General features: G+C 43.0%; 1 protein-coding gene across 5 annotated transcripts in view; it reads right to left on the bottom strand.

Moving 5' to 3' along the window:
* Positions 1 to 25,690, bottom strand: part of Scaper (S-phase cyclin A associated protein in the ER) — a 349,156-nt gene that overhangs the window by 2,459 nt on the left and 321,007 nt on the right. For all 5 annotated transcript variants that reach the window (XM_026779044.1, XM_026779043.1, XM_026779042.1 and 2 more), the window contains 2 exons: positions 3,177 to 3,368; positions 713 to 764 (listed from right to left, as the gene is read on the bottom strand). In XM_026779044.1, the coding sequence (XP_026634845.1) occupies positions 713 to 764; positions 3,177 to 3,368 (244 nt within the window). The remainder of the gene's footprint in view (positions 1 to 712; positions 765 to 3,176; positions 3,369 to 25,690) is intronic.

A 25,690-nucleotide genomic window follows, 5' to 3' on the forward strand; every position in this document is an offset into this window, starting at 1 on the left:
CCAAGGGTGGCGTTGAAAGGATTACTCTTGACTCCATCTCCCAGGACTGGGATTACAAGCATGTGCCACCACGTCCAGTTCTAAGGGAACATTTAATACTATCAAACTAATGGAGGACTTGGAGAAAGTCTAGATTGGGACTCATTAACCAGAGATCCTGCCACAACAGCATTAGACCAAACTGTCCTTCTCAACTATAGTCTGGGTAGCAGGATATTTAAGAATGTAAACAGAAAGCTGACAACCGTCCATCTCTAGCCCTGATCATGGGAACAAAACCTTTACTTTCAGAACTCTGTTAACTGGATCCTAATTTTCCTCAATGTAAAATTATTTTCAATTAAAATAGGTCAAGTGCTTGAACTTAGCGGTCTAGCTACTGTTATGGACACCTTTATTTTGAACATGGACAGGAAGCCCATGTTAGGAACTGACACATTCATGAGTGACATGTCTGGGCTGGTAGTCATGCTGTGTGACTGGCTTCCCTGTTACTAGTCAGCGTTCAGTAGACCTTGTACCAGCAAAGGATAAAAAGGTGGTTTGTGCTTTTCTTTATTTCCAGGGGCCCCTCTTTAGATTCCGGTGATACAGTAGATTTCTTACTCTTCAAGTATTTGGTGTCTGAACATCACATACTTTAGACAACACAGAAATTCTCTAACTGGAAAAGGGAACGCAAGCCCGTTCACTTAGTTTCAGAGGGACCTACCTTTGGGGTAAGAAGACTGGTTATCCACGTGACTTGGAGTCTGTGCAAAGTCCTGTATGAGAAGAGAGAACTGGGTTGAGACCAATGCTCTGAGGAGAACTGCAAGGTCCCTCTAAGCTGGTGTCACAGCCACATGAACTATCTGGGGCACAGACACAGGGCAGAGGACGAGACTGTGTGGCCACATTCTTGAAAGCTGAGACTAAATCTTCTCTGTGAGCACTGCCCAGGGCAATAGTGCTGCCTACAAACCACCACTGTACACCCGAACCTGAAACCTAAGTCAAATGAACCATTTTGCCTTCAAAAGCTAACAAGACTTTTAAAAAGTTTTTTTTTTTTTTGGGGGGTGGGTGGGTAGTAGGGAGTTGGAGTCCAGGCTCGACTCAAATGAGTGATCCTCATGTTTCATTCAGGCTCTTGAGTGCTTGCATTATAGGTGTATGCCATTATGCCTGGCAAGAATTAAAGAAAAAAAACTATGAATGTAAGGGTCCTTATAATCCAGGACAGACAGGGCTGCTACACAGAGAAACCCTGCCTCAAAAGCAAGCAAGCAAGCAAACAAACCAACAAAACAAAAAAAATAAACAAAAAACAAATCAATCCAAAACAAAAGTATTCTGCATCTAAACTTTAAAGTTTGGTCATTTACTTTTAGATGAAAATTGAAAAAAAAAATAGAGTATATAATAAGTCTTCAGAAACTTATGACAGGCCATAATATAATCTTAACATTACTTTCTAGTGATTATTAATAACCTATATATGGATCCATGGTACATTTATAAGTTGATTCAAAATAATTCATTTTTGAGCACAATTATTTATAGAAAAAATGATTTAACTTCACTAGTCTAGTCTAATAATGCTAGTACAAATTAAGAAAGAAGTAATTTTCGTACCATTTGGCAAAACTGTATTAAATATGGTCTATTTGGAATAGTTGTAACTGATATCCCCCACCTTTTACTATAGTTTTGGATCTCATCCATATTTTTGTTTTTGAGACAGTCTTACTCCGTAGCTCAGGCTGGCCTCACACTGTCATCTTCCTGCTTCAACCACCTGAGTGCTGTCACTTGTAGTTTTAAAGGAACTAATGAGGCCCACATGGAAACTTGTCTGGGCTGAGGCCTCTCGGCTTAAGCTAGAAAAGGCTTCCCTCCCTCCCCAGGCCAGGGCTCACTTCCTACCTCCCAAGCTACTTGGTCCTTCTGTTGTTTAGGAATGGTCTAGAAGGTGGGTTTTATCTGTCTTATTCATGATACAACTCCAGGGTCTAGAGCAGAGCCCAGCATAGAGTGCACACTTAGAGATTCCCCTCGGACTGATTCCAGTGGAAAAGATCACCGTGTGAAAACACCCCAACGCACTTCCACTTCTCGACAGAGCTGGTTTCTCTGGCTTAAGGTTCTAAGAGCAGATGAAGAGCTCTATGCTGAAGCCATGGCTTTACAGGACAGGATTCTACTAAGATTTTAATTTAATCATGAGCCAGTTTGAAATCATGCAGAAAATAGGGCCCAGACTCAAATGTAACAACTAAGCTGCAAAGAAAGTATTTCTAAGTCTCCTTGACCTAGCTATGCTTACTGACTGATCACTCCAGGAGAGGGACAGGGAGCACTGCCTGCCCGCGATAAGGAGGGAGGCCAAGCCGGGAAGTCTTCAGCTGTTCTCGGTGGCTCCCGGGCAGCTGCACACGCTCATACTCTGACAGAGGTATCTGAACATTAGCCAGCACAGGATAACACACACAGAACTCTGCTTTCTGTTTCACGTTAGGAAGAACAGGAAATATCATGTGGAGCAGGAGCGATTTTAGAGTAGAACGTTTGAAAAAAAAAAAAACTGGGACATTTCATAAAATAATCATCTACAAAGATATGAAAAATCCTAGTTTGGAACCGTCACCTTGACTTTACTCTTGCCAGCTCAGTGAGCTAATTTACACACGTTAGTACTTTCCATAGCACCGGTTCTGACTTCAGTCCTACAAGGCTGTACTTCAAACTTTTAGATTGGAAAAAAAAAGCAATCAAACAGGTTTTATCCTCCCAACTTTGTACACATATGCAAACCATATTTATTTTTAAATGTTCAAATAAACCCAACTTTTTATCCTTCTTCAGCAGTTATCCTCTGTAGCAAGACTAAAAGACAGACCCACGTGATGGCCAAAGCCTTAAAGGAGCCTGGGGTCCTGCTAAACAGACCCAATACAAGTTTCCTCTCTGTCAATGGCAAATGAGCTTTTTGGTTGAAGTGCTCCAGGCAGAAGCATGCAGCGCTCCACCCGATTTCTGTAGTGACTCCAGGCTTTAGAAATGACTTCCTGAAGCACAGACATAGAGAGGTAAAAGCAGCTTGGAGGGCGAGCAGAAAGCTGCCTCATGTTTACTTTTCAGTCTCATGAGTTTGCCCGTAAAACAGGAGAAACGAGGCATAAGACAGAAGGTACCTGGATGAATGTGGCCAGTAAAATGCAGCTCATTTCTTGCTCCAGGATGATCTTGTTCTGAAGGTTGTTGTAGCTCGCAGCGATAAGCGAAGGGAACAGCACTTTGATGAGCCTTGGGTCACTGAAATACTGGAAGGGCAGCTGGCAGAGTTTCTGTAGCACCGTTGGGTGGCGGCCGGACTGTACAATTACCTACAGCAGAGAAGTAGCTGGGTCAGCTGCGAAAGCTCTGGCCTTCCCTTGAGTCAAACGAGACCACATTGAAAGAGGTAAAAAAAGAGAAAGGTACTTGACTCCTTATCAGAGCTTAGTGCAAGTGATATTTGAAAAGAGCCAAAATTTTATTTAAATATCTCATTTCTCAACTTAAGAAAAAGATTCCAAAGGTTCTGTGGCCATTTAACAATAAAACTCCACAATGAAGGGCACAGCTTCCATGCAGAGAGACGCCTACAGACTTAGGACGCACAGTTTAAGCAGAATCTCCTCAGGCCCCTTAAAGTTGTCTCCTGTTCCTTAAAACAGAGCTGTTCCCGGCAGTAAGACCGTGTCTGGGGCGGCCCTGCCCACTGCAGTCTCTGCCTAACTTAGCTCACTGCAGGCAGCTAGATGGATTCCGTATGCAGACAAGTCCTAGGAAGCAAAGGGGACTGATTGTAGGGGATGGAATGGTTCCAGCTAGTACAGGCTCCAAACGATCTTTCCTCCAGTCCCTACTTCTTATCTTGGTTTCCATCAGTGCCGTTGAATCTAAAAGGAGAACTGTTTAGATAAATGAGACTGTTGTCTTGAAGCAGTCTGGGTTTACAACTGTGTACACTTTAATAGGGCAATGCAATTAGTGGACTGGCAGGGACGCTCTCCTAATTCACTCCCTAGGCCAAAATGATAAACTAAGAAATGCCAAAATCAGATCTGTTTCAAGTAACTTTGATTAGACAATTCTAATATGAAAGAGCAGGGTGACCCCAAACTCACTTCACAGTACAGGAGGAAACCCGGAGAAGGTTAGGGACACTGTAAAAGCCTAAGGTCGGGACTGTAAATTGTACTCGGAAAAACACAATTTTACAGGTACACACCCAGACAGGACGGCATTCAAATTGAAACCAGAAGGACAGAACAAAACAGCAGAGGCAGGAGAAACATAAATTACAGGGATTTACAAGTTTTCAAAGTACTTTTAACAATACTTTAAGAACACATTCTCAGATGATAATGCAGTGTGGTTTAAGAACAAAATCAACAAAGTAATAGTTCGCATATTTTTGTTCAATAGCTAATATGACATCAAAAAACTTTAGAGAATGTTGATAGGGACCTGTTAATACCTTAAAATCCAAAAGGAATTTTAAAGACTCGCACTGTGACAATTCTGCACATGGCCGTGCAGTGCCATTTCTGACACCCAAACTGAGAAAAATGTGTTCTGTCTACCTTACTGATGAAGCTTCCACTTAAATCTTTAATTATTAGCTACATATTTTGTAACACAGCCAAATGGTCATCACTTTAGAATTTATAATGATGCCATTATTGAAATTCCCCCTCCTCCCACCTTTGGCAAAAATTAAGAACAAGTTTGGTTTTTTTTGAAACTTCATTGTTAAAATGCCATTATTGAAAGATACACTAATTCAAAAGGCATTAACAGGGGCCAGTGTGGCTGGCATAGACACAATGTTAACTCAAAGACATCAGCTCCCTGGTGCTGGTAAGCCAGCACAGAGTATGAGAGCATCAGTTGAGCTCACTGCACTCAGTCTCCTGAAGCAGTGTCCCCGAGGGACTTGACATCCCATCAAGGAACAGCGCTTACCAGCAGTTAGTGAGGTGCACTGTTGGAGGCCACTACTTTTAGGACTTTGGACTGGACAAGATGCAAATGGGCACAGGGCAGTTTGGTTACCTTCTGTTAAGGGGCTGTAGTCATAAGATCACATATGGTAGGACCTACCCTTGTTATCTGTAAGGAATCTGTAAGGGCTTGTGAGACCCTCCCTTACTCACACTTGCCTGGAGGGGCAGGAGGCCCAGAAAGTGCACTGAGACTAGGTGGGTTAGCTCAGGTGGGCCTGTGGCAGAGGAGTAATGCAGTGAACAGTCAGCTGCATTAGGTAACCGCTCCCCTTGGGGCTGGGTAGGGAGCCTGGGATTATAAATATCCTGACTTTGATGCTCAGGGTTTCAAGCACCAGAAGATGTCACCCATTCACTGTCAATGCGTAGGTGATCAAATATCACCCTGGATTGCCTTTCAATCCCAAATCAGTAGGAGTTAGTAGAATAATTATGAAACACAAGGGTCTTCCTGAATGTGTGCAATCAGCTCAGCTCACAACATCTGACAACCTTCTTGATGGAACTGTAACTAAGTCAGTTCTGCCTCTTCTTTCAGGATCTACAGGTTAACATGGGATTCCCACAGAGCCTGAGTCTAGAGCTCTGCAGTAGTGATATGGAATACCCTGACTGTGTGCTTCCCTGGTGGCTAAAGTCATTAGCCAGAGATAGAAGTCAGCAGCAAGTACAGCCCCAGTAAAAACAAACTTTCAAATATGTTGTCCAGTTTCAGATGCTGAGCTGGGCTCTAACACCAGCAAGAGAAGTCTGGTGAGGGGGCTCAGTGGGTGATGGTGCTTGCCATCAAGCCTGCCAACCCACATGGGAGGGTGACATGGTGGGAAAGAAATGACCAACTTCTGTAAGTTGTTCTGGAACTGTCACACAAGCACTGTGATGTACTCACATGAACACACACATGCACACTGACGCACACACACAAATAAATACATAAATGTAATAGACCAAGAGAGATGAAAAGTTGACCTCAGGTACAGCTATAAAATAGGTGCTCACTGGGTATGGAGGCGCATGCCTCTAATTCCAGCACTCAGGAGGCAAAGACAGGCAGATCTCTGTGAGTTCCAGGCCAGCCTGACCTACACAGAGAGTTCCAGGATAGTTAAGACCACATAAAGAGATCTTGTCTCATAAAACTAATAAAGTAAAATAGGTGCTAATCAAAAAGCAGGAGATCTGGGAATCTGCCTTTCTTACCAATTAGCTGAGCAGCCTTTGGCAAACTGTTCAGTCGCTTTGTGTTTGAAGGCAGACAATGTTTTTAAAAGTAATTTCTTTAAAGTCTCTCTCACACACAAATCAAATAGCTCAATTTCACAAAGTAAACAAAAAGTATCATGCACCTCAATAAAGCAAGAAAACATGGCCAAGAATCCTGGAGTTTTAAACATATTCTTTCTCATTGAAAGACTATATTTCTACATTTTATTTGAGAAGTGTAATATAATTTCAAGGCTTTGCAGTCACCCATCAATCCTGCTCTGGGGAGGGCCATGGCAGCACAGCTTCTCTGGTCTCCTAAGAAGAGGCCAAGGACATAGTTCTGCATTTTACCCAGTTTCCCTGTGACCCACAGGGTTTTCTTTACTGTCCTTGATGGGGATCACAGCTGAAAGACAGAGCCCCATGATGACTACTGGTTGTTACTAGCAATGAAAGCTGTAGCTTTAGAAAAAGAAGCAGAATTCTAGAAATGAGTAGAGAGGACCAGGAGGAACTGGGTACCAGAAAAAAGGATTCTAAAGAGGATGTGTGTGTGTGTGTGTGTGTGTCTGTGTCCAGGGCAGAGAAGTGACGTTGGTGGTTCTTTAATTTGCTTTGGATCCTGGCCACCCATTAGTCCTCTGGCAGCAACCAGAGAGTGCTAACTTCAGCCATCATTTGTAGTATGTGTCCTGGCCAAGTGATGTACTAATGCCATTGAAACAAAAGAAAATAAAGAGTGTTTTTTTTTCTAACACACAAGCAAAGATGCAATATGCTGGATTAATGTGACATTAGTTTTGTGGGAGATGAGGTATTTATACCAGCAATCATAATACAAGGAGTTCAGTGAGGGTGCTGTACTGTGGGAGGAGAGACTCCCCTTCTTAGGTTCTCTAGAAGCTATATTGAGAGGGTAGATTGCATGTGGAAGGCTGGATCAGATGCAGGCACTAGGAAATTGTAGGTAAAGAAAGTTTTGGTGGAGAAACTCACAGGTTCAGCATCAGATTGTCTTAGCTGACCACAACAAAATACCATAGGTTGGAGGGACACATTTATCTCCTGCAGCTCTGCATGCTAGATGTCTGAGGTCAGCGTACCAGCACAGTCAGGCTTTCTTGAGGGCCCTCTTTCTGGCTGTCTAGTTGTGTGCTCACAAAGCCTTTACTTTGCTTACTTAGTGTAATGGAGAGAGTGACACTTCTATTAATCCTGTAATAAGGCCACCAATCCACTGTCCTCAGAATGATGTGCATGAGAAAGGCTGCCATCACTCTCCAGGTGAATAGCTTTCCCTGGGCTATGCTAAGGAACAGTGCAGACTCGAGAGTGCTGGCCTTAGACAGCTGTGAGTTCTAGGTCTGCCTCTACTTGTGATCAATGCAACCATCCAGCTAATTTAAGTTTAGAGTCTTTTCCATAAAACCAGTGGATGGAAGCTTTCAAGGTTTAAATGTAGATGTAATGTGTCCACACCTACAAAGCATAGACAATGTTAGTTAGGGATACTGGCTATCTCACCAGCTCTCTGCCGTGAGTTTTCTGCTGATCAGGAGCAGAGCTCCTACCCAGCCCAACAAATGCTTTCCAGCATCCCTCCCCCATTTCTTTAGAGCAGAGCCTCTAGCAGAGGCTGGCTTCAATCATCAGCAAACTTACTGTCACCTGAGAAGCCACTGCTGAGGTTGCTCCCTGGCCTTGCCTGTGCAGGACAGAGCTATGCAAACAGTGCTTGGGGTGCCAGCCAGGATCTTGTGGTGAGGTAGGAAATGCGCTCTGACAGTTCTGAAAAGAACATCCTTGCCTAAGTATGATCCAAGAAACACAGGTGAGTGGTGCAGAGCAACAGAAGCTTAGAACTCTGTCTGTGTGTCTCTGTGTCTGTGTTCACATAGCTTTGAGGCTACTGTGCTGGACTTGTCATTATGAAAAGTGTGAATGGCTCCCAATTCATATCCAGGATGCACTTCCCTGACACACTTAAGGAAATCCTCAAGCACTGGAAGACATCCCAAGCGGCACAGTTGACAAGTTAGTTCAGCCAGGTGCAGCGGTGCACACTTGTGACTCCAGCACTTGGGAAGTTATAGTAGGAGGATCAGAAGTTCAAGGCCAGCCTGAGCTGAGGAGCATCAAAACTTTCCATGTCTCTCACCTACCACCCTAGCAGCAAACAGAAAAATGACTGCATTTTGGTGATACTCTGAGCCAGAGTCTAGAAGGATGCCAGAACTGAGATTCTCAAGGTCCTGAGCACCAACTAGGAAATTATGGTCTGGCTACAAGGAGAGATCTGGAATCATCTAGGTAACACTGGTGTCTTCTGAGGTATAAAGGCACTCAGAGTCTTTTAGGACACTATGCTGCCAGGACCTCAGTAACTTTCATCTTGGACAAGTCGGCATTCAGGAGGCCCCAGCCTAGTCCCTCTATCTACACTATCTCAGTGCTCAGGAGGCCCCAACCTAGTCCCTCTATCCACACCATCTCAGTGCTCAGGATGCCCTGAGCTAGTCCCTCTGTCTGCACCTTCTGAGGCCAACTCAGCAACGATTGCTATTATAAAGAGGACTCAAACTTCAGGAAGTTCAAAAGATGTGGTCCAGGACCCCAGCCAGTCTAGGCTGGAGCTGGGTCTGGAAAATTCCTAACTCCAAATGTTGTTGGCTTGATCTAGCCTCTCAGGCCATCCTGGCCACTGTGCTCACAAGGCTGCCCATTCCTGGGTAGAGAAGTTCTCCTTACCAGTTCTAAGTGGCTGTTAGCCAGCGGTGTCTTGTGTGACAGTGCCAGCCCAGATAAAGATGAGCATGATCCATGGCCATTTTAAACAGACTAAACTGACCAACATACACAGATTAAACTAACATAAAAGACCTTTCTTCTAAAACACACGCTTTTCTTGGCTCAGTATCACATGACCAGTTCTTGGTTATGTGCTGAGCTGTCAAGGGTTTGTTTCAAATGATGAGTTTTACGGATGTAAAAGAGAGGAATGGTTGGCGATGGAGCAGGACTCCCAGGAGTGAACCACTGGAGCATGTGACTCCAAATGAGCACTGTCTTGCTATGGCTGAGCACCTGGCCACCTTCCAGAGCAGGCACATAGGTTTCCAGTGCCTTAATCCCTTTCTTATTGGACATTTAAAATATATTTTCATAAAGATATCTTCTCAACATGTTTAAATAAAAGTGAATGGCAAGTTAAAACATTTTTATTGTTATTTTATGTGTACGGGTGTTTTGCCTGCTCACATGTCTGTGTACATATGTGGCTGGAGCAGGCAGAGGCCTGAAGTGTCAAGTTCCCTAGCACTGGAGTGATAAGAATTGAACCTGGGCCCTCTGGAAGAGCAGCTCATGTTCTCAATTGTTGAGTCAGTGCTGTAATTTGCATTTTAAATATGCAGTTGTTATGACATCGGGACTTAACTGCCTCTGGCTCCTTGGGTTTTCCATCCTCTGTACTGGAACTCCCAGAAAAGGAGCGCAACTCATCCTCCTCTGCTGGAAATCTCTGCGACACTTCCAGGGGTTTGTCTCTGTGAATTTAACCACTTCCGAGACATCCTTGTGAACTTGATGAGAATGTACTTTTTATGATCCATACATCTTTAGTGTACCTTTCTCCCAATGTGGTTACCTTTTAGTAGATTTTATTCTGGTAAGAACAGAGAGTTTCTGGGGATGTTGGGCTGGGGGTTAAGCAACAGTTCTCTATGCAGCCCCTCTAACATACTTTCCGTGTTTTTTAGACTGACATACTTTAACTTAAATTCTTGATTGGTAAATTGGTAATGAATTATCTATATAGTGAGCACTCACACATCCTTTATCAGGGTATGGTCTGCTTGGGGACCTCTCAATTTCAGAGTACAGAACTGACTCAGAGGGGCAACTGTTCTCTTTCTAGGCAATGCTCACTTTAAGCCTAACCTTTGGTCTTAATTAAAAAAGTAAATGCTGTCATAGAAAATATGTCTAAATACTAATACTTGTTATGGCCCTGGTATAATTCTGTCAAAAAACTGAATAAAAGGAGGAAGAGGGAGGAGGAAAAAAGACAGAAAGTAAGTGGAAGTAGGAAAGTGGGGCAGAAGTCAGCCTGCAGACTCACACCTGTGTGACAGCATCTGTCCCACTCAAAGGTCCCCAAGAGTCATACAAACATGGAGAGCAGCCCGACCTCCTCTCCCCTAAGAGGACTCCTTTTCTCCAACTGTGACCACCTGGGCTGCGCAAGATCAAGCAAGGAAGGAACAATGCCAGCAGGCCTCTTGGCAGGGAGATGAGAACACCACCACACATCTGAGAATCTACACTGCTCAGAATGGGCTAAGGAGCTAACGGCCAGAGAACTCTCTGTCCTTACAGAGAGGGCCATCTTCCTGCATGATTCAGGCCGGTTAGCCCAGGAAAGTCTGCACACTGAATGCAGTGCAGCAGTTCACATTTCCGAAGCCAGTCCAAGAGAGCAGGGTTTCTGGTCTCTGGCAGTTCAGGATCAGCAGGTCTGGGAAGAGTGCTTCAGAGAAGGCGGTGAACTGACAGCAGAAGGGAACAACAGGGACACAAATAAGAGAAGTGAGGATTAAAATGATTTCAAAAAATAAAAGTTCAGAAGGTTGTCAAGAATCATCTTATGGAAGTTGAAATCTTTCTCTTTTCCCGTTTGGTCTTGAGAGGATGACTATATTGTGATGGACTATCTTATTAATTATAATCAACTATCTTCATAATACTCCACACATTTAAAAATTACTTCTACATATACAATGATCCTCATATACCTGACATTGTAGAAGTAACTAGTTTCTTTCTTTCTTTCGTTTTTTTTTTTTTTTTTCCAAGACAGGGTTCTCTGTATAATAGTTCTGGCTGTCCTGGAGCTTGCTCTGTAGATCAGGCTGGCCTTAAACTCACAAAAATCCTCCTGCCTCTGCCTCTAGAGTGCTAGAATTAAAGGCAGGCTCAACCACACCTGGTTAGGAACTAATTTCTTAAGACAGCAAAAAAAATATAAAATAATATAAGAAGGTAGGAAGTTAAAATATTTTTTAAAACTGATTATAAATAGTTAATATCAAACACATATTACATTTTAAAGGTGACTTGATTACCTGAAAAATTCACTTTTTGAGGGGAATTGCACATTCCTGCCAGTAACAAAATGACAATACGAAGTCATAAGCTGCAGAAGGCTCATATGGTAGCTTCTCTACTCCTTCTATACATGTGGATTACAATCTATAAGCACTAGAGAAAAATCCACAGCTCTAGGGAATTCACCCACAAAAACAAAAAACCAGAAACTGAACAGAAACCCATTAAATTCTGATTTATCTATTTCCAAGAGGGATTCTGAACTCCCTACTTATTTAGGAGTAATCACAGAAATCTCTCTATTTTGTTTTATTTATGGACAATATTTCCCCCCTAAGAAGGACTTAGAGCAAGTTTCTAAATATTTACTGCCACCAAATATTACCAGCCTCACATCTATCACTGACTTTAAGAGAAAATTAGCATGGCTGGAGAGACGGCTCAGTAGCTAAGAGCACTGGGTGCTTTTGTCGACGGCCCAGGTTCAGGTCCCAGGGCTCATATGACATCCCACAGCCATCTATAACTCTAGTCAAAGGAGATAAGACACTCTTTGCTGGCTTCCTTGGGCACTGCATGCATGTGGTGCACAGACATACACACAAGCAAAATACTCGTACACATAAAAATAAAATAAAGGAAAAAATAGACTGAGGATGAGAAAGACTACGACAGACTGAAGTGAATCCTAATCGGCAAATGCCCCAGACTGTGCTGAGGACAGTGCCACTGCTACACGTCATTGTGCCTAGCGTAGTGCCTGGTAAATGATAGCTTTCCCCCAAAAAGAATGAATGAATTTGGCTTCTAAAACCAAGCTATAAATTAGCTTTTGTTTCTAAGTTATTTCAGGAGCTTGTATCTATCACATCAGAGCCCAGGGGCTGCTCACCAGAAAGCTTTCAAGGCCCTCAGTTAATTCTGTCTTTGGATCTGTAAGGGGAGATGACGGAGCTGTTTGGCATCTTGGCACAGTGGTGTAGGGAGTCAGATAGGTGTGTGCACATGCGTGTGCATATGTATGTAAGGGAGCAGCTTTGTTCAATATGCATTGAAAGCTGTCTGTCAGACTGAAGGGAAGAGCAGTTCTGTCCGTCAGTGTGGTGGTGTAAATGGAGCATAGGGGAATGAGTGCAAATAGTTAAATCCCACCAGGGCAAATTCCTTGTGCCTACGAATTCCCAATTTGTCTTTTTCCTTTTCTTGTCGTAAGAGACAAGATGTCCTTAACACAGGGGCAAAATAGGTGTCTAGACATCTAAATTCATTAAAACAGACAGCTAAGAGAGTCTGTAAATCATTGTTATTCTAGCAGAGAAGAAGCAAAACAGTGTTGCATTCCTCTCTGCAGACCTGGGCCTACGCAATGCTGGAGCAGAGGCAGCAGCTATAGTGGCCAGGTTCATCAGTTAGTGTCCTTGCCAGCTTGTCATACCTGCAATCAAGGTTCATGACAGGAGCAATAGGACAAGAATGTCCTTGAGGCCAGAAACTTCTCCATTATTTTAAAGAAGATGGCATGCCCAAAACACCCCTCTCCTCATTTCTTTAATCCAATGCTGTATGGGGCAGGTGGGAGAGGTGGCTTTATTTTATTAACATCCCAGCAGAAAAATGAGAAGGTTCCATCCACATATCAAAGCTTATCAAATTACGATGGAGGCAAGGAAACCCAAATGTTTCTTTGTCTAGTCCTGCAACCATTTTCTCCCTTTCCAAACTTGGCTCTTTCATAGGTATTTCTAGGCTGGGGTTAACTGCAGAATTCTTTTTTTTTTTGTTTGTTTGTTTGTTTTTCGAGACAGGGTTTCTCTGTAGCTTTGGAGCCTGTCCTGGAACTCCCTTGGTAGACCAGGCTGGCCTCGAACTCACAGAGATCCGCCTGCCTCTGCCTCCCGAGTGCTGGGATTAAAGGCGTGCGCCACCACCGCCCGGCTAGAATTCTTGTAGACTATATAAGAGGTAGTAGCCTCTGAGCAGTAGACTTCTGAGTGGTGGTCTTGGATTCAGTGCTGTGTAGCAGCAGTAGAAAATCCAGGAAGGAGGAAGACAGAGGGGAAAAAATAGAGAGGAAGCCAGGGTCAAGAGAAACAAAATGTATAGTAGTTGGGGACTTGGTCTGACTTATATACTGCAAACTGGGTGGACTCCAGAGACGGGCCTCATCATGTAGGGAGGGCCTCTTTCTATTCCTATGGGGAAACTGAGAAGGCCCCTAACTACTTTCTTGAGGGAGGTCAGATATCTGCTAGAGTCACTAGCAGAGGAAAGGGAGAGCACCCCTGGGCAGGGCCTCTCACTCTGCTTCTGAGGGGAGAATAGTGACTCAGGACTATTGGTACTAGGTCTGGGTGCTGGGCATCCACTGTGGAGGGCTGACAACTACCGAGGTCAGCCCCATGCGAACGGCACCAGAGACCCCTCATGTCCCAGAAGACAGTCTCCACGTCCTGTCTCCACATGCTCCTCATGACCTAGGCTCTGCCACATCTCAGCCTTAGTTTTAGCTTTGCTCACATGCTACGCTCCAGTCATAATGAACAGCCCGCAGCTCCTTACCTGCCAGGCTCTTTCATACCTCAGAACCTTTGCTTGTATGTTTTCATATGCATGTTCCCACCTTGTAACCCAGTGACTTCTGTTTTTATCTTATGTATCAGCACAAGCATTGCTTCAGTTGTGAAATATCTCTATTATAGATGTGAGTTGTTCATTTTCTGTTTGAACCTCACTCTTCAGAACATTAGCAACATGAAGGCAAGGACTTGCTCTGTTTTGTGTCCCACTATCCTGGGTGTCAATCTTGCAATGTCTGCTGAAGGAAGCACAGGCTCAACACTAATGCCATGTGTCTGCTCTGTGGACTCCCCAAAAGACAGTCTGGACTGTAGGCATTCCTGTGTCTGCTCTGTAGACTCCCCAAAAGACAGTCTGGACTGTAGGCATTCCTGTGTCTCTCAGTGCATGGTTTAAACCACGGTGGACATTTAGTAAAAGCTGAAAAATGGGAAGGAATAATTGATAAATATCTACAGGGCCAAAAATTCAAAATACTGGCATCTCCTCAAGAATAAACTGCCCTCTAGCCTTTTGTTGCCTGATAGAGACTCTTTTTGATTTGATTTTTTCTTAAATCTTCTGTGAGGAAAAGAACTATAGCTTAAAAGAAGCACATTCTAAATTCCTTTCAAACACATCCTGCAGCAGAAGCTTGTACTAGACCAGCTCACACACTGCCCAACACTACAGGTTCTACAATTCCTCAGGGATCACACAAAGCTCTGCCTCCACTTTGGCTCCCATCAGAGGAGGGAGGCCTTCTTCAGAGAGCACTAGCAGACTCATCATAGTCACCATCATTCTTAGGGACTAATTTGGGTTTTCTATGTGCTTATGTATCCACATCCCACTTGCCACTGGGATGCAGTAATATGAGGGAAGAATGTTTGCCAAAAGCTCAAGATAAGGCATGGGGGGCGGGGACCAGCTCTAAGGCAGGAAGCAAGTCCTTTTCTCTCTGGCTACTAGGGCAGTTGGCTGGATAGTCTCTGAAGTTCTCAAAGTTTCAAAGTTCCCAGACATCACCCTGTCCTGTGTTATGAGCATGGGCACATGAACATGCCCTATGTTGCTTATACCTACAGATACTACATGTAAATAATGGTAAAAATGGTTAAGTGTAAAATACATATTTTTTTCTTAAAAAGAAAATATTACATGAAATATTCCAATTCAAACTTCAAAGCCTAGGGTCTGATAATTAAAATCCAGTCTCTAAAAAAATAAAGAACATACATATATACTTTCATACATATAGACAGGCAGAGATACAGAGATACGCACATACATACACAGAGAGAGAGAGAGAAAGAGAGAGAGACAGACAGACAGAAGTGAGATTGATTCTGTTCTTTACAAATGGCAGGATGTAGGGAATGGGAACGAGAGTAAGTGGAAGCCAGAATTTACTAGTGCCTTCAAACACAGATACTCCAGTGGTCCTTGCCAGCAGAACTGGGTGAGTGTTCCTTCCCATAAGCTGCTGTGTGGTGAGAATGGCAGGGTTAACAAATGCAGAGCACAGGCTGATAGGTTTTTCTGGCCATAACCTAACAGCTGCCAGAGACTATGGGTGCATTCCATGGAGCATTTATGGGCTCACCAGCACTAGTCTATGACAATTTTATTTAATCATAAAAATATAATAGTAGTCAAATCTTTTTGTAGTTTCAGTTTACTGCTTTCTCAAGTAAAATAAATGGTCTCTCAGATTTCTTCTGCTTTCATCTCTCTGCTCTAAGAATAGTAGGATAAGGTTCCAATTAAAGCCCATTAAATGTTCACATTGATTCATGTGAGCCGTTTTCTAGTTTCTCTTCCTAACACAATCTCAATGCACCTCGCAGTAATCTTCGTGCTTTTCAGTTGGCGACACAGAGAGGAGATGTGTTTGGGCGTGAGCTCTTCGTGCCTCCCGCTTCTGTACCTACCTTCACTGCCTTCCAGACAAGCACACACTGCTGAGTTGTCAGGCAGGTCCAGCTGAACCAGCCATGCCAGACTGACTGGCCTAGGACTCCCTGGTGGCTGGGTCAGAGCAGGGTGTGAAATGACAGCCCAGAGGCCCAGCTATGGGAAGACAACCCTGTGCTTTGGGTCCAAGGAGGAACCTTGGAGGCAGGAGACAGAGATTTCTCCATCTTCTCAGCAGATGGGAGAAAATATCTGACAGCAGAGATAACCTACTTAAGATGGTAGAAAGTGTCAGAGCTGACTTGAGTGGACACAGGGGCTTTTCTCTTTAGGAGTAGGGAATCTGGAGGGAAACAACAATAGTTTTAACAATATTACAGGTTAGGCAGTGGAATGTTCTAATCATTAATTCACTGTGTATGCCAATCACATGACATGCTAATAATAGGATCTACGTATCACAGATAAGGATAGGTACTGGGAAGGCAAGTGGCTTGCCTAGGATCTCAGACTATAGAATGGAACTATATATAGTTAATAAACTGTTAATATATTTACTCTGCCTGGTTTCAAAGCCCATCTTCCTTTCATCAGGCTTTAAGAGCAGGCTTATTAATTCCTTAAAGCAGGAACCTCATGAGGATTCCAGCACACCAGGTACTATGAGGGAGCAAATAAACAGCAGATTATAAGGCTGTGATGGTTTACCTGTCAACCTGATTCAATTGAGAGCTGCTGAGGATATTAGTAAAGCATTTCTGTGTGTCTGTGTGGGTGTTCCCACAGATGCCTACCTCAGGGTTGGGAGGGCATGCCCTGGACGTGAGCAGCACCATCCCAGAGGCTGGGCCCAGACGAGAGAACAAAATGGGAGTAAGAACAAGACCATGAGCAGAGGAACAATCTCTGCTTCTTGCCTTCATAAAGTAAGCATGCCTACTTCTCCTAACTGTCCTCTAGACTCATACCACAAACCTGTCCTCTCTGAAGTTGTTTTTGAGGTATTTTGTCACATTGTCAACAACAGAAAATCAGGATCAAAAGGCGGGGTTGTTGCCAATGACCTGACCATTGGATTCATGAACCTTTGGAACTAGTTTATGAAGGGAATTTGGAGACACAGGCTTCAGAAGCCATAGAATACTGCAAGCAGGGCTTAACGGGCAATTCTGCCAAGAGCTGAGAATGTTGACAGGAATGTGGAGATTACAGACTGTGTTCATGGAAGTTGCAGATGAGAGTCAAGTACTCTGCTGGGAGCTGGGCTAGAACTCATGTGTGTTACATTCTGGTAAAGACTTACCTACATTTTATCCAAGCTCTGAGACTGTGGGATGAGGAGTTTAAAGCGATGGACTAATTAGTCTCGTGGAGGAAATCTGAGGCAGTCCAGCATTTAGGTTGTGGTGTGGGTAGCATTGCCTGCTTTTAGCCAAGTTTATAGTGAGAATTGGGAGCAAATGAAAGTGGGGAAAGTTCTGAAAAGCTTGTGGACTGGCAAGAAAAGGAACACAGTTAAAGTTGCTAGCAAGGAAGGCATGGGTATTAAGGAAATTCATATCATTAAACATAGACTAAATACTCGGCACTAGGGCAAAGTAAAGATGTCTTGAAGATACTTCAGGAATAAGGAGGACCCTACCCTTTCAAGGACAGGAATATAAAAGGGTAAACTCATTTGAAAGCCCTTGCTCTAAGGAGAGAGCTCTGTAATCCTGCACACTCCAAGGTCATCTCAGGACATACGCGTCCACATCCAGTCCCCCACTCCACCCCAGGGATTTGAGTCCACTGTAGACACAGGTCAAGGCTAGGGGAGGGGTCACTACTGTTTGGCCCAGTGGCAGACTTTATCATACCTCAAGAGATGCTGGTTTTAAAGGTAAACTGGAGTTGTGGGGTCAGAGAGGCTTCCATCAAGATTTCAAAGGAAAGCCCGGGAGACCAAGAAATGTGTAGTAAGGCCAGAATCTCAGGAGAAGCCTTGAACGAATGATACATGAAGCTTTAAGAGTGGAGCTGAGGATGTAGTAGAGATTCAGGCGATGAAAAGCGCCAACAATGTGTAATGTCTGCTGAGAAAACTGGAGGGAATGAACATGGCCAGACAAAGAGCAAGGTCATGCAGGCTGTCAGCCAATAAGGGCATGGAGTTAAGGCTGCCTAAGTTCTTTGATGCCTATGCACCCATCAAAGAGCTTCCTTCTAAACCGACTCACAGAAAGTCAGAGATTTGTGATACTGCCACCAACCTCGGGAGAGAAGACCCACCTCAAAGATTTCTACTCCACAGCATGACACAACCAAACTGTAACCTGGCTAACAAGGTGGTATATAATTTTTACAACAGCCTCATGAATTAGGGCCATTGTCTCTGTCATAGCAGTGATGTCAACATTCAGATAGCCTGTCATAGGCCAAGCACTCTCTGTGGGAGGAGGGGCTGAGATGAGACTATTGGCCTTTAGAGCTCCCTTCACACTGCTGCTTTTTCAAACACACAACTGGCCACACCCTGAACAAAGCTGTTTCCTTTGGGTCGCAAAGTCAGCAGTTATAGGTAGGACATTTTTTTTAGAAAGATAAATTATAATGATAAAGAAATAGCTAAAGTAAGTCTTAACTGAAAGCTTAGAAGATAGTTTGTCAGTAAGTAGAAGTGATGGATCTTTCAAAAGATGGACCAATTTGACCTTATCATCTCACCATCCAATATCTGTTCAAGACATAGTTATCCTATGTGCCTGGCACTGCCATATGTACCATTAATGAGGAATTTGTTCTTAAGGTATTTAACATTTTATCAGGGTAAAACGACAAAATCAAGCAGATAAAGCAAACGAATTATCAGGGAAATAAATGACTGTCAAGGAAAATAAATCACAGGAATTGAAAACAGTGACTGCATGCCTGGTCCAAGAATTAGAACCTTGGCAGGTACTCTGATAACAGGACAGGGAAGAACCAACTGTTTGGAAGTGAGTACCCGAAATCATGCTGACCTCTGAGGATGGTTCTAGGCAGAAAGCAGCAGGGATGAAGGCCCTAGTAGAGAGAAGGGTGAGGCATGCTTGAAGAACAGCCAGAAAGCCAGTGTAACTGGAGTATTTGTGTCACTATCCTTAAAAACGAACAGGGCTAGAGAGATGTTTGGGGGTTAAGAGCACTTACTGCTTTTTCAGAGGACTTGAGTTTGCTTCCCAGCACCCATGTCAGGTAGCTCACAACCACCTGTAACTCCAGCCAAGAGACCCCATTCCCACTTCTGGTTTTCTCAGGTACCCACATGAATGTGTGTATACTTACACACACACAAAAAAAAAAAAAGAAAAGAAAAGAAAATGATTAAATTTATCTCAATGTTGGGCTGGTGACAGCTTTTACATCTTAGAAGTATAAATTCATCTGTTATAGCTGGAAGAAGCAAGAGCTTTTTACCAGCAGAGCTATCTTGCTGGCCTACTTAATTATTTTTATAGACAGGAAACTGAAGTCTGGAGATGGGCAGTGACTTGCCCAGGGCCACATATATATATAGAAGGATCCCAGTATAACAATTATGGATCTTTCTGGGATAATGTTGATATAGTTTCCTTATTTCAGGAGACCTCAAGTGAAGACTATACTTTTACAGTCGATCTCTGGGTATTTTATTTAAAAACGTTCCTCAATGAACAAAGACACAGATTCAGAAAACTGTGATTTACCTGAGTTAAACTGATGAGAGTCTTGAACTCTCATGTTTTGTGCACATATGACACCCAACAGACTTCTTCAAGTGGACCAAAGATACCTGAGGCCTGTGAACTCTATGAACAACATGTATCTGGGCTGGGCAATCCTTTGTCCATCTTCGGATGCTCTGAAGCAGGGACAAGTCTTAAAACAGACATGTAAATCATTAATCTTATGTCATTCCTATGGCTAAACCAATCCACGGAAGTAAGAAAGCAGAGGCTTAATAACTTGTGCAGGGTCACAGTGCTAGGGTGTCAAAGCCAGCCTATGCTTAGAATCACCATGGTATTTAGCTTTTTGCATGATTAAGTTCAAAATTTCAGTTGCAGAGTCATCCAAAGCCATTTAGAGCCTCCTTTTCTGAGACTGTGTCAGCCACAGCAGAAGCACCTGGAGCGGCCGTGTCACATATCAGGAGGCAATCCCAGTAATGGTCCCTACACAACGAAGTGTGACAGTCTTAAGGTCTTGCTCTGAGTACTCAGGCTTGAGGCTGCATGCAGATTCCTGCACTGCCTGCTATCTGCTCTGCCTTGTTCCTTGGCAAGGCAGCCACTATCAGGCCAGAAATTTCTTAGGATCTCTCAAGTGGTTTGTGGAGAAAAAAAAATGCCTAGTGACATATTGCACTGCACTAAAATTGTGTGGGGAAAACTCACAAATGACGAGGCAAGTGAAAGGTCTTTTTTGTTTGGATCCTGTGAAGGGGGTGACTTTTCCTATAAATCACCAGAATTGGTGGCTGGCAAACTTCTTCATTCTAACACAGGCACATCACTATGTTTAGGTAAATATTACTTTTAAACAACAACAACAAACTTTTGTTTGTTTGTTTGTTTGTAGACAGGGTTTCTCTGTAGCTTTGGGGCCTGTCCTGGAACTCACTCTGTAGACCAGACTGACCTCAAACTCACAGAGATCTGCCTGCCTCTGCCTCCCGAGTGCTGGGATTAAAGGTGTGCATCACCACTGCCCAGCACAGATATTATTTTTAATGATCTACCTCAAGTCTCTCAAGTGGCCCTCAAGTACCATGTTTTTTTCTGGTGCTATAATATTGAGAATAACCTGGCTCCAAAATGGTCCCATTACTGAAATTCCTGAGTTTTCCCATCTCATGAAAAGAATGTAGCCATCATAGGGAAGAACATGCAGGAAGGCGAATGCTCATGTGGCAGGTGAAGAATGAGGTGCTGACACCGGGGGAACAGGAAGGCCTTGAGTGGAGGACACTCTCAGCCAGCCCTCCATGGACCAGATGAGGCCAGTGCAGTGTACCAAGTAGGCGTTACCCAGGATTGATCATCTGCCTTTGAGGAAGACAAAGAGTAAGATAAGGATGTTTGCCTGGGACTTAGGCTAGCTCTGAGTGTTCCAGAGGCTGGACAGTGGTTCTGGAAACTGCTAGGCAAGTACTCTATTTCTACCTTAACTGGCATTCTCAAAACACACTGAAGCTAGGGATATAGCTCAGTAGAAAGGCTCTTGCCTACCATGTATGAGGCTCTGGTTTGAGCCCTACCACTGCAAACAAATAAAATACAAATAAAATGAAACAAAATTCCACAAAGGGCAGTGAGATGGCTCAGCTAGTAAAAGTGCTTGCTGCCAAGCTTGAGTTCTCAGAACTTGAATGGTGAAAAGAGAGAACTGACTTCTACAAAGAGTTCTCTGATTTACACACACACACACACACACACACACACACACACACACACACTAAAAAATAAATATAACACCACAAAGAAAAGGCTGAGGCTGCAGCTCAGTGGCAAAGCACCTGCTAAGCAACATGCCACAACCTTAACTGCAGATGGAATAAGATGAAGACATTACTTATGTGTACAGGAAAATGCCTGATACAAGCGCAACAGATTCCTTTCAGAAATTATCATAAAAAATCTCCACGCATGGTGATGCACACATTTAATCCCACCATACAAGAAACAAAGGTAAGAGGATCTCTCTGTGAGTTGGAAATCAGCCTGATTTAATCTACGTCCTGGACAACCAGAGATACAGAGTGAGATCCTGTCTCAAAAACCAAGAAACAAGCTGCATGGTGGTGGCACATAGCATTAATCCCAGCACTTAGGAGGCAGAGTCTGGCAGATCTCTCTGAGTTTGGGGCTAGCCTAGTCTATAGAGTGAGTTCTAGGATAGCCAGGGCTACACAGAGAAACCCTGTCTCAAAAAAACAAACCAGGGCTGGAGAGATGGCTCAGTGGTTAAGAGCACTGACTGCTCTTCCAGAGGTCCTGAGTTCAATTCCCAGCAACCACATGGTGGCTCACAGCCATCTATAATGAGACCTGGCGCCCTCTTCTGGCTTGCAGGCACACATGGAAGGAATGCTGTACACATAATAAATAAATAAATTTAAAAAAAAAACAAATCAAACTAAACCAACCATCCAACCAAACAACCAACCAACCAAACAAATAACCAAACAAACAAACAAAAAACAAACAAAAACAAGAACAAACAAAAAGCTTAGGTCATCAAATGATCTGGAAGACAGACATGACAGTTGCATGGTCCCCCTGCCTGTTCTGGTCTTCCTAGAAGCCTCCAGGTGCTTCACAAAAGTGCAGGGCAGATGAATACATGATCTATACCCCAGCTTGCTGAACTGTGGGTCGTAACCTTATTATGAGGTCACATAAACTACTAAAGTGACTGTGAAAAATGTGGCAACAGGAAAAGGTTTTCAACATGCAGTGATTAAAGATTAATGGAAATCAAATGTAATTATTCCAAGGTGATTCTGGCAGCATGTATCATACACTTTCACGACCACCTTGATTCTGAACATACAACACGTGCACATTTTACTACACAGGTCTTTATACCCCCAGCAACAAGAAACATATCTGAAACACCTTGGCTCAGATTCAAGCTATTATATTGGATATGAAATAAAGTGTTTTTTACAATACAACCAATGTTTTCTGCTCTTACAGAGAAATAATGGTTTACTTACAGAAAACAAAGACTTCTAATATTTTCCTACTGTTATGTAAGTAATTAGAATATCTTTGAGTTGTATTGTGCTATAATATTTGACTTCAAAAATTGCTGTTGGAGTTGCTGACTTGAGTTTCATAAAAACTATGAAATTAATTTCTATTCAGGTTAGGACAGAATTTCCAATAATTTCAAGGGCCCTGAAAATACTTTAAGAAATTTAATTTTGAGATTATATATAATTACATTTCTCCCTCTTCTTTCCTCCCTTCAAAGCCTTCTATATAGCCCCTCCTGCTTTCCTTCAAATTCATGGCTTCTTTTTTTTCACTAATTGTCATTGCATGCACATATGTATTTGCATATATTCCTAAATACAACCTGATGAGTAATGTTACTTGTATATACGTTTTCAGGGTTGACCTTTCAGTACTGAACAGTTTGTATGCTCTTCCCTGTGAAAGGCTACCCTTCCTGCTAAATGGACTTTTGCCATTTTGCATTATATATGCGTGTTTGTGTGTGTGTGTGTGTATGTGTGTGTGTGTGTGATGGTCTTAATATTGATGATTATAAATAGCAATCAACTCTGAAAACCACTGAAGATGCTTTATGATCTACCGTATCAAATATTCAGCCAATATTTAATTATTTATGTAAAAACAATCTAATTAGTATGCACATCTGCTCTAGTTTCTAGTGAATAGTATGCTTACATGTATACCAAGGATGGTTTTAAATAAATTTCCTTATAACTTATTATCAGTAAATATTGTATTTCTATACCTATTTTATAAACCTATGCACTCAGGGTCATGGAACAATTTCTTGGACAAAAAGGTATCGTGAGTTGAGAAAGTATTAAAGCTCTGATCTATCTACTTCCTGGTACTGCAGAGAGGCTGGGCGGGTGGGTGGGCCAAAGCTATCTTCCTTTCAATTATCCTAAGACTGTGGCTGTGATACCTGGAAGCTATCAGGCCTTTCCAAATGAGAAAGGCAGACACTAATCTAAATGAATATGCAAAGGTGCTTATTCCCAGGATAGTAATATTCAGGCAGTCATACAATCTTTCATTTGAGTTAATTTAATTATCAGACCAAATTTAATTATCCAATACAATGTAAATAAAGCGAAGTGCTGACAGCACATATTAATTATGTTCATTATAATAATTAAATGGAAAAGAATTTAGAAAGTCATGAAAATGCTATAAATTACAGGGAAGCTTTTGATTAAAACATCATTTTAACTAGACACTGCAAACCTATAGGAAACAGATGATGGTTCAATCACACACAGGGCATTACTTTTATTATCTGGCTTGCTCTCCTGATTTGTGGTATCATGGGGCTCAGCCCTTCTAGTTAATTGACTAAGTGGTGGCAAATAAAAAAAAAGACAATCTTTTATGCAAAGCAGTTACCTAATTAAACAGATTTAGGCTGCAGCAAGATTCAGGACCCACTCCTACCTTTTAGCTAAAGATGCTGCTTCCCCAGTAGGAAAGGAAGAATCCTCTCTTGAAAAACATGCCTGCAGATTAACATGACACCTACCTACCTGAGCTGAGGGTTATCTTTTCTCCATATAATCAATCCCTTGATTTAGAGAAGCTTGTGCAAGGCTGAGAACAGGGGTTGCTGGGAACAGGTACGGCTGGGCTGCTGCTGCCTGTGAGGTAAGGCTACCCAGATGACCTTTAGGATAAAAGCTCCACAAAAATGGACATGGGGGTAAGAGCTTATAACTGCTCTTACCACACCTCCTGAGCAAATGTTCACTTAGCAAATTGCAGGGTTTGTGGTGGATAGAAAGGCAATCAAAAAGTTCCATTTTAGCAAGGTGGTGGTGGTGCACGTCTTTAATCCCAGCACTCAAGGGATAGAGGCAGGTGGATCTCTGTGAGTCTGAGGCTAGTCTGGTCTACAGAGTGGGTTCCAGGACAGACTCCAAAGCTGCACAGAGAAACCCTGTCTCGAACCCCCCTCTGCCAAAAAAAGTTCCATTTTAAAGGAAAGCAAATATCTTTTTATCTGTAGAAAACTTCCCCACTTCACTGGATGCAGGTTTGTGGCTGTCTGCCTTACGCAGTCCTCCTTATGTAGACTAGCCCATAGAGCATGGCACAGAGATCCCCACTTGGGCTGGGGGACCCAGCAGATAAGACTGGTGGCTGGTGATGGCATGGCAGAGCAAACCCTAATAAGTTACCCATGAGAAGTCTGCTGTGTCTGCCAATGGTTCTCATTCTCCTCAGTTGGGAAAACTAGGGGGCAGGCAGTTTATTAATTAGGCTGTCTGGTGTTGACAGGGCCTGGAGGAGAGTAAGGAGGATCTAAAAACCACAAAAGGTGGAGAGTCCTCCCGAAACCAGAATGCTGGTCTTCTACGGTTTTAGTCTCAGACTTTTTTTCCTTTTTTTGAGACAGGGTTTCTCTGTGTAGCTTTGGAACCTGTCCTAGAACTCACTCTGTAGACCAGACCTTGAACTCTGCTTGGATTAAAGGCATACACCACTACTGACCAGCTTAGTCTCAGACTTTTAATGCTATAGGCTCAAGGTATTTTCAGGCAAGAGCATTTTACTACAACCTTTCTCATTCTCTTCTTTTTCTTTTTTGTTTACCATGTGAAATAGACATAACATACAATTTAGTAGTTGGAACATTTTAGTCCTACAATTCAGCGGCATTACATATGCGCGTGTGCTCAGTGGCAATACAAACGTACACACACACACACACACAAATGTAAATGTCACTGCTCTCCAGAACCACTCTACTTTTCAACAGTTACAGATCCATAAATCTAAAGATAAAAGATTCATCTAAGATAGGTAGAAGCAGAGCTGAGCTAAAACCCAGGCCCTCTACTTGCTAAACTGTGGTCTGGGTTTATTTATATCTTCCTAGGATCCTTATGGGTCTCCTGCAATGAGACACACACATATGCCCAGACAGCCCATATTGGTATTTGCATTTGGAGGGAAGAATGAGAGTTTGTAGTACACTTCCATCTTGCATTGCTCAAGACACACATCACTGACCACCAGTGGATGGGCCTGGCTTCTTTCCCTTTCCTTCCTTCCTTCCTTCCTTCCTTCCTTCCTTCCTTCCTTCCTTCCTTCCTTCCTTCCTCCCTCCCTCCCTCCCTCCCTCTT

This window comes from Microtus ochrogaster, chromosome 5 (genome assembly GCF_000317375.1).
Source record: "Microtus ochrogaster isolate Prairie Vole_2 chromosome 5, MicOch1.0, whole genome shotgun sequence".
Taxonomy (NCBI): domain Eukaryota; kingdom Metazoa; phylum Chordata; class Mammalia; order Rodentia; family Cricetidae; genus Microtus; species Microtus ochrogaster.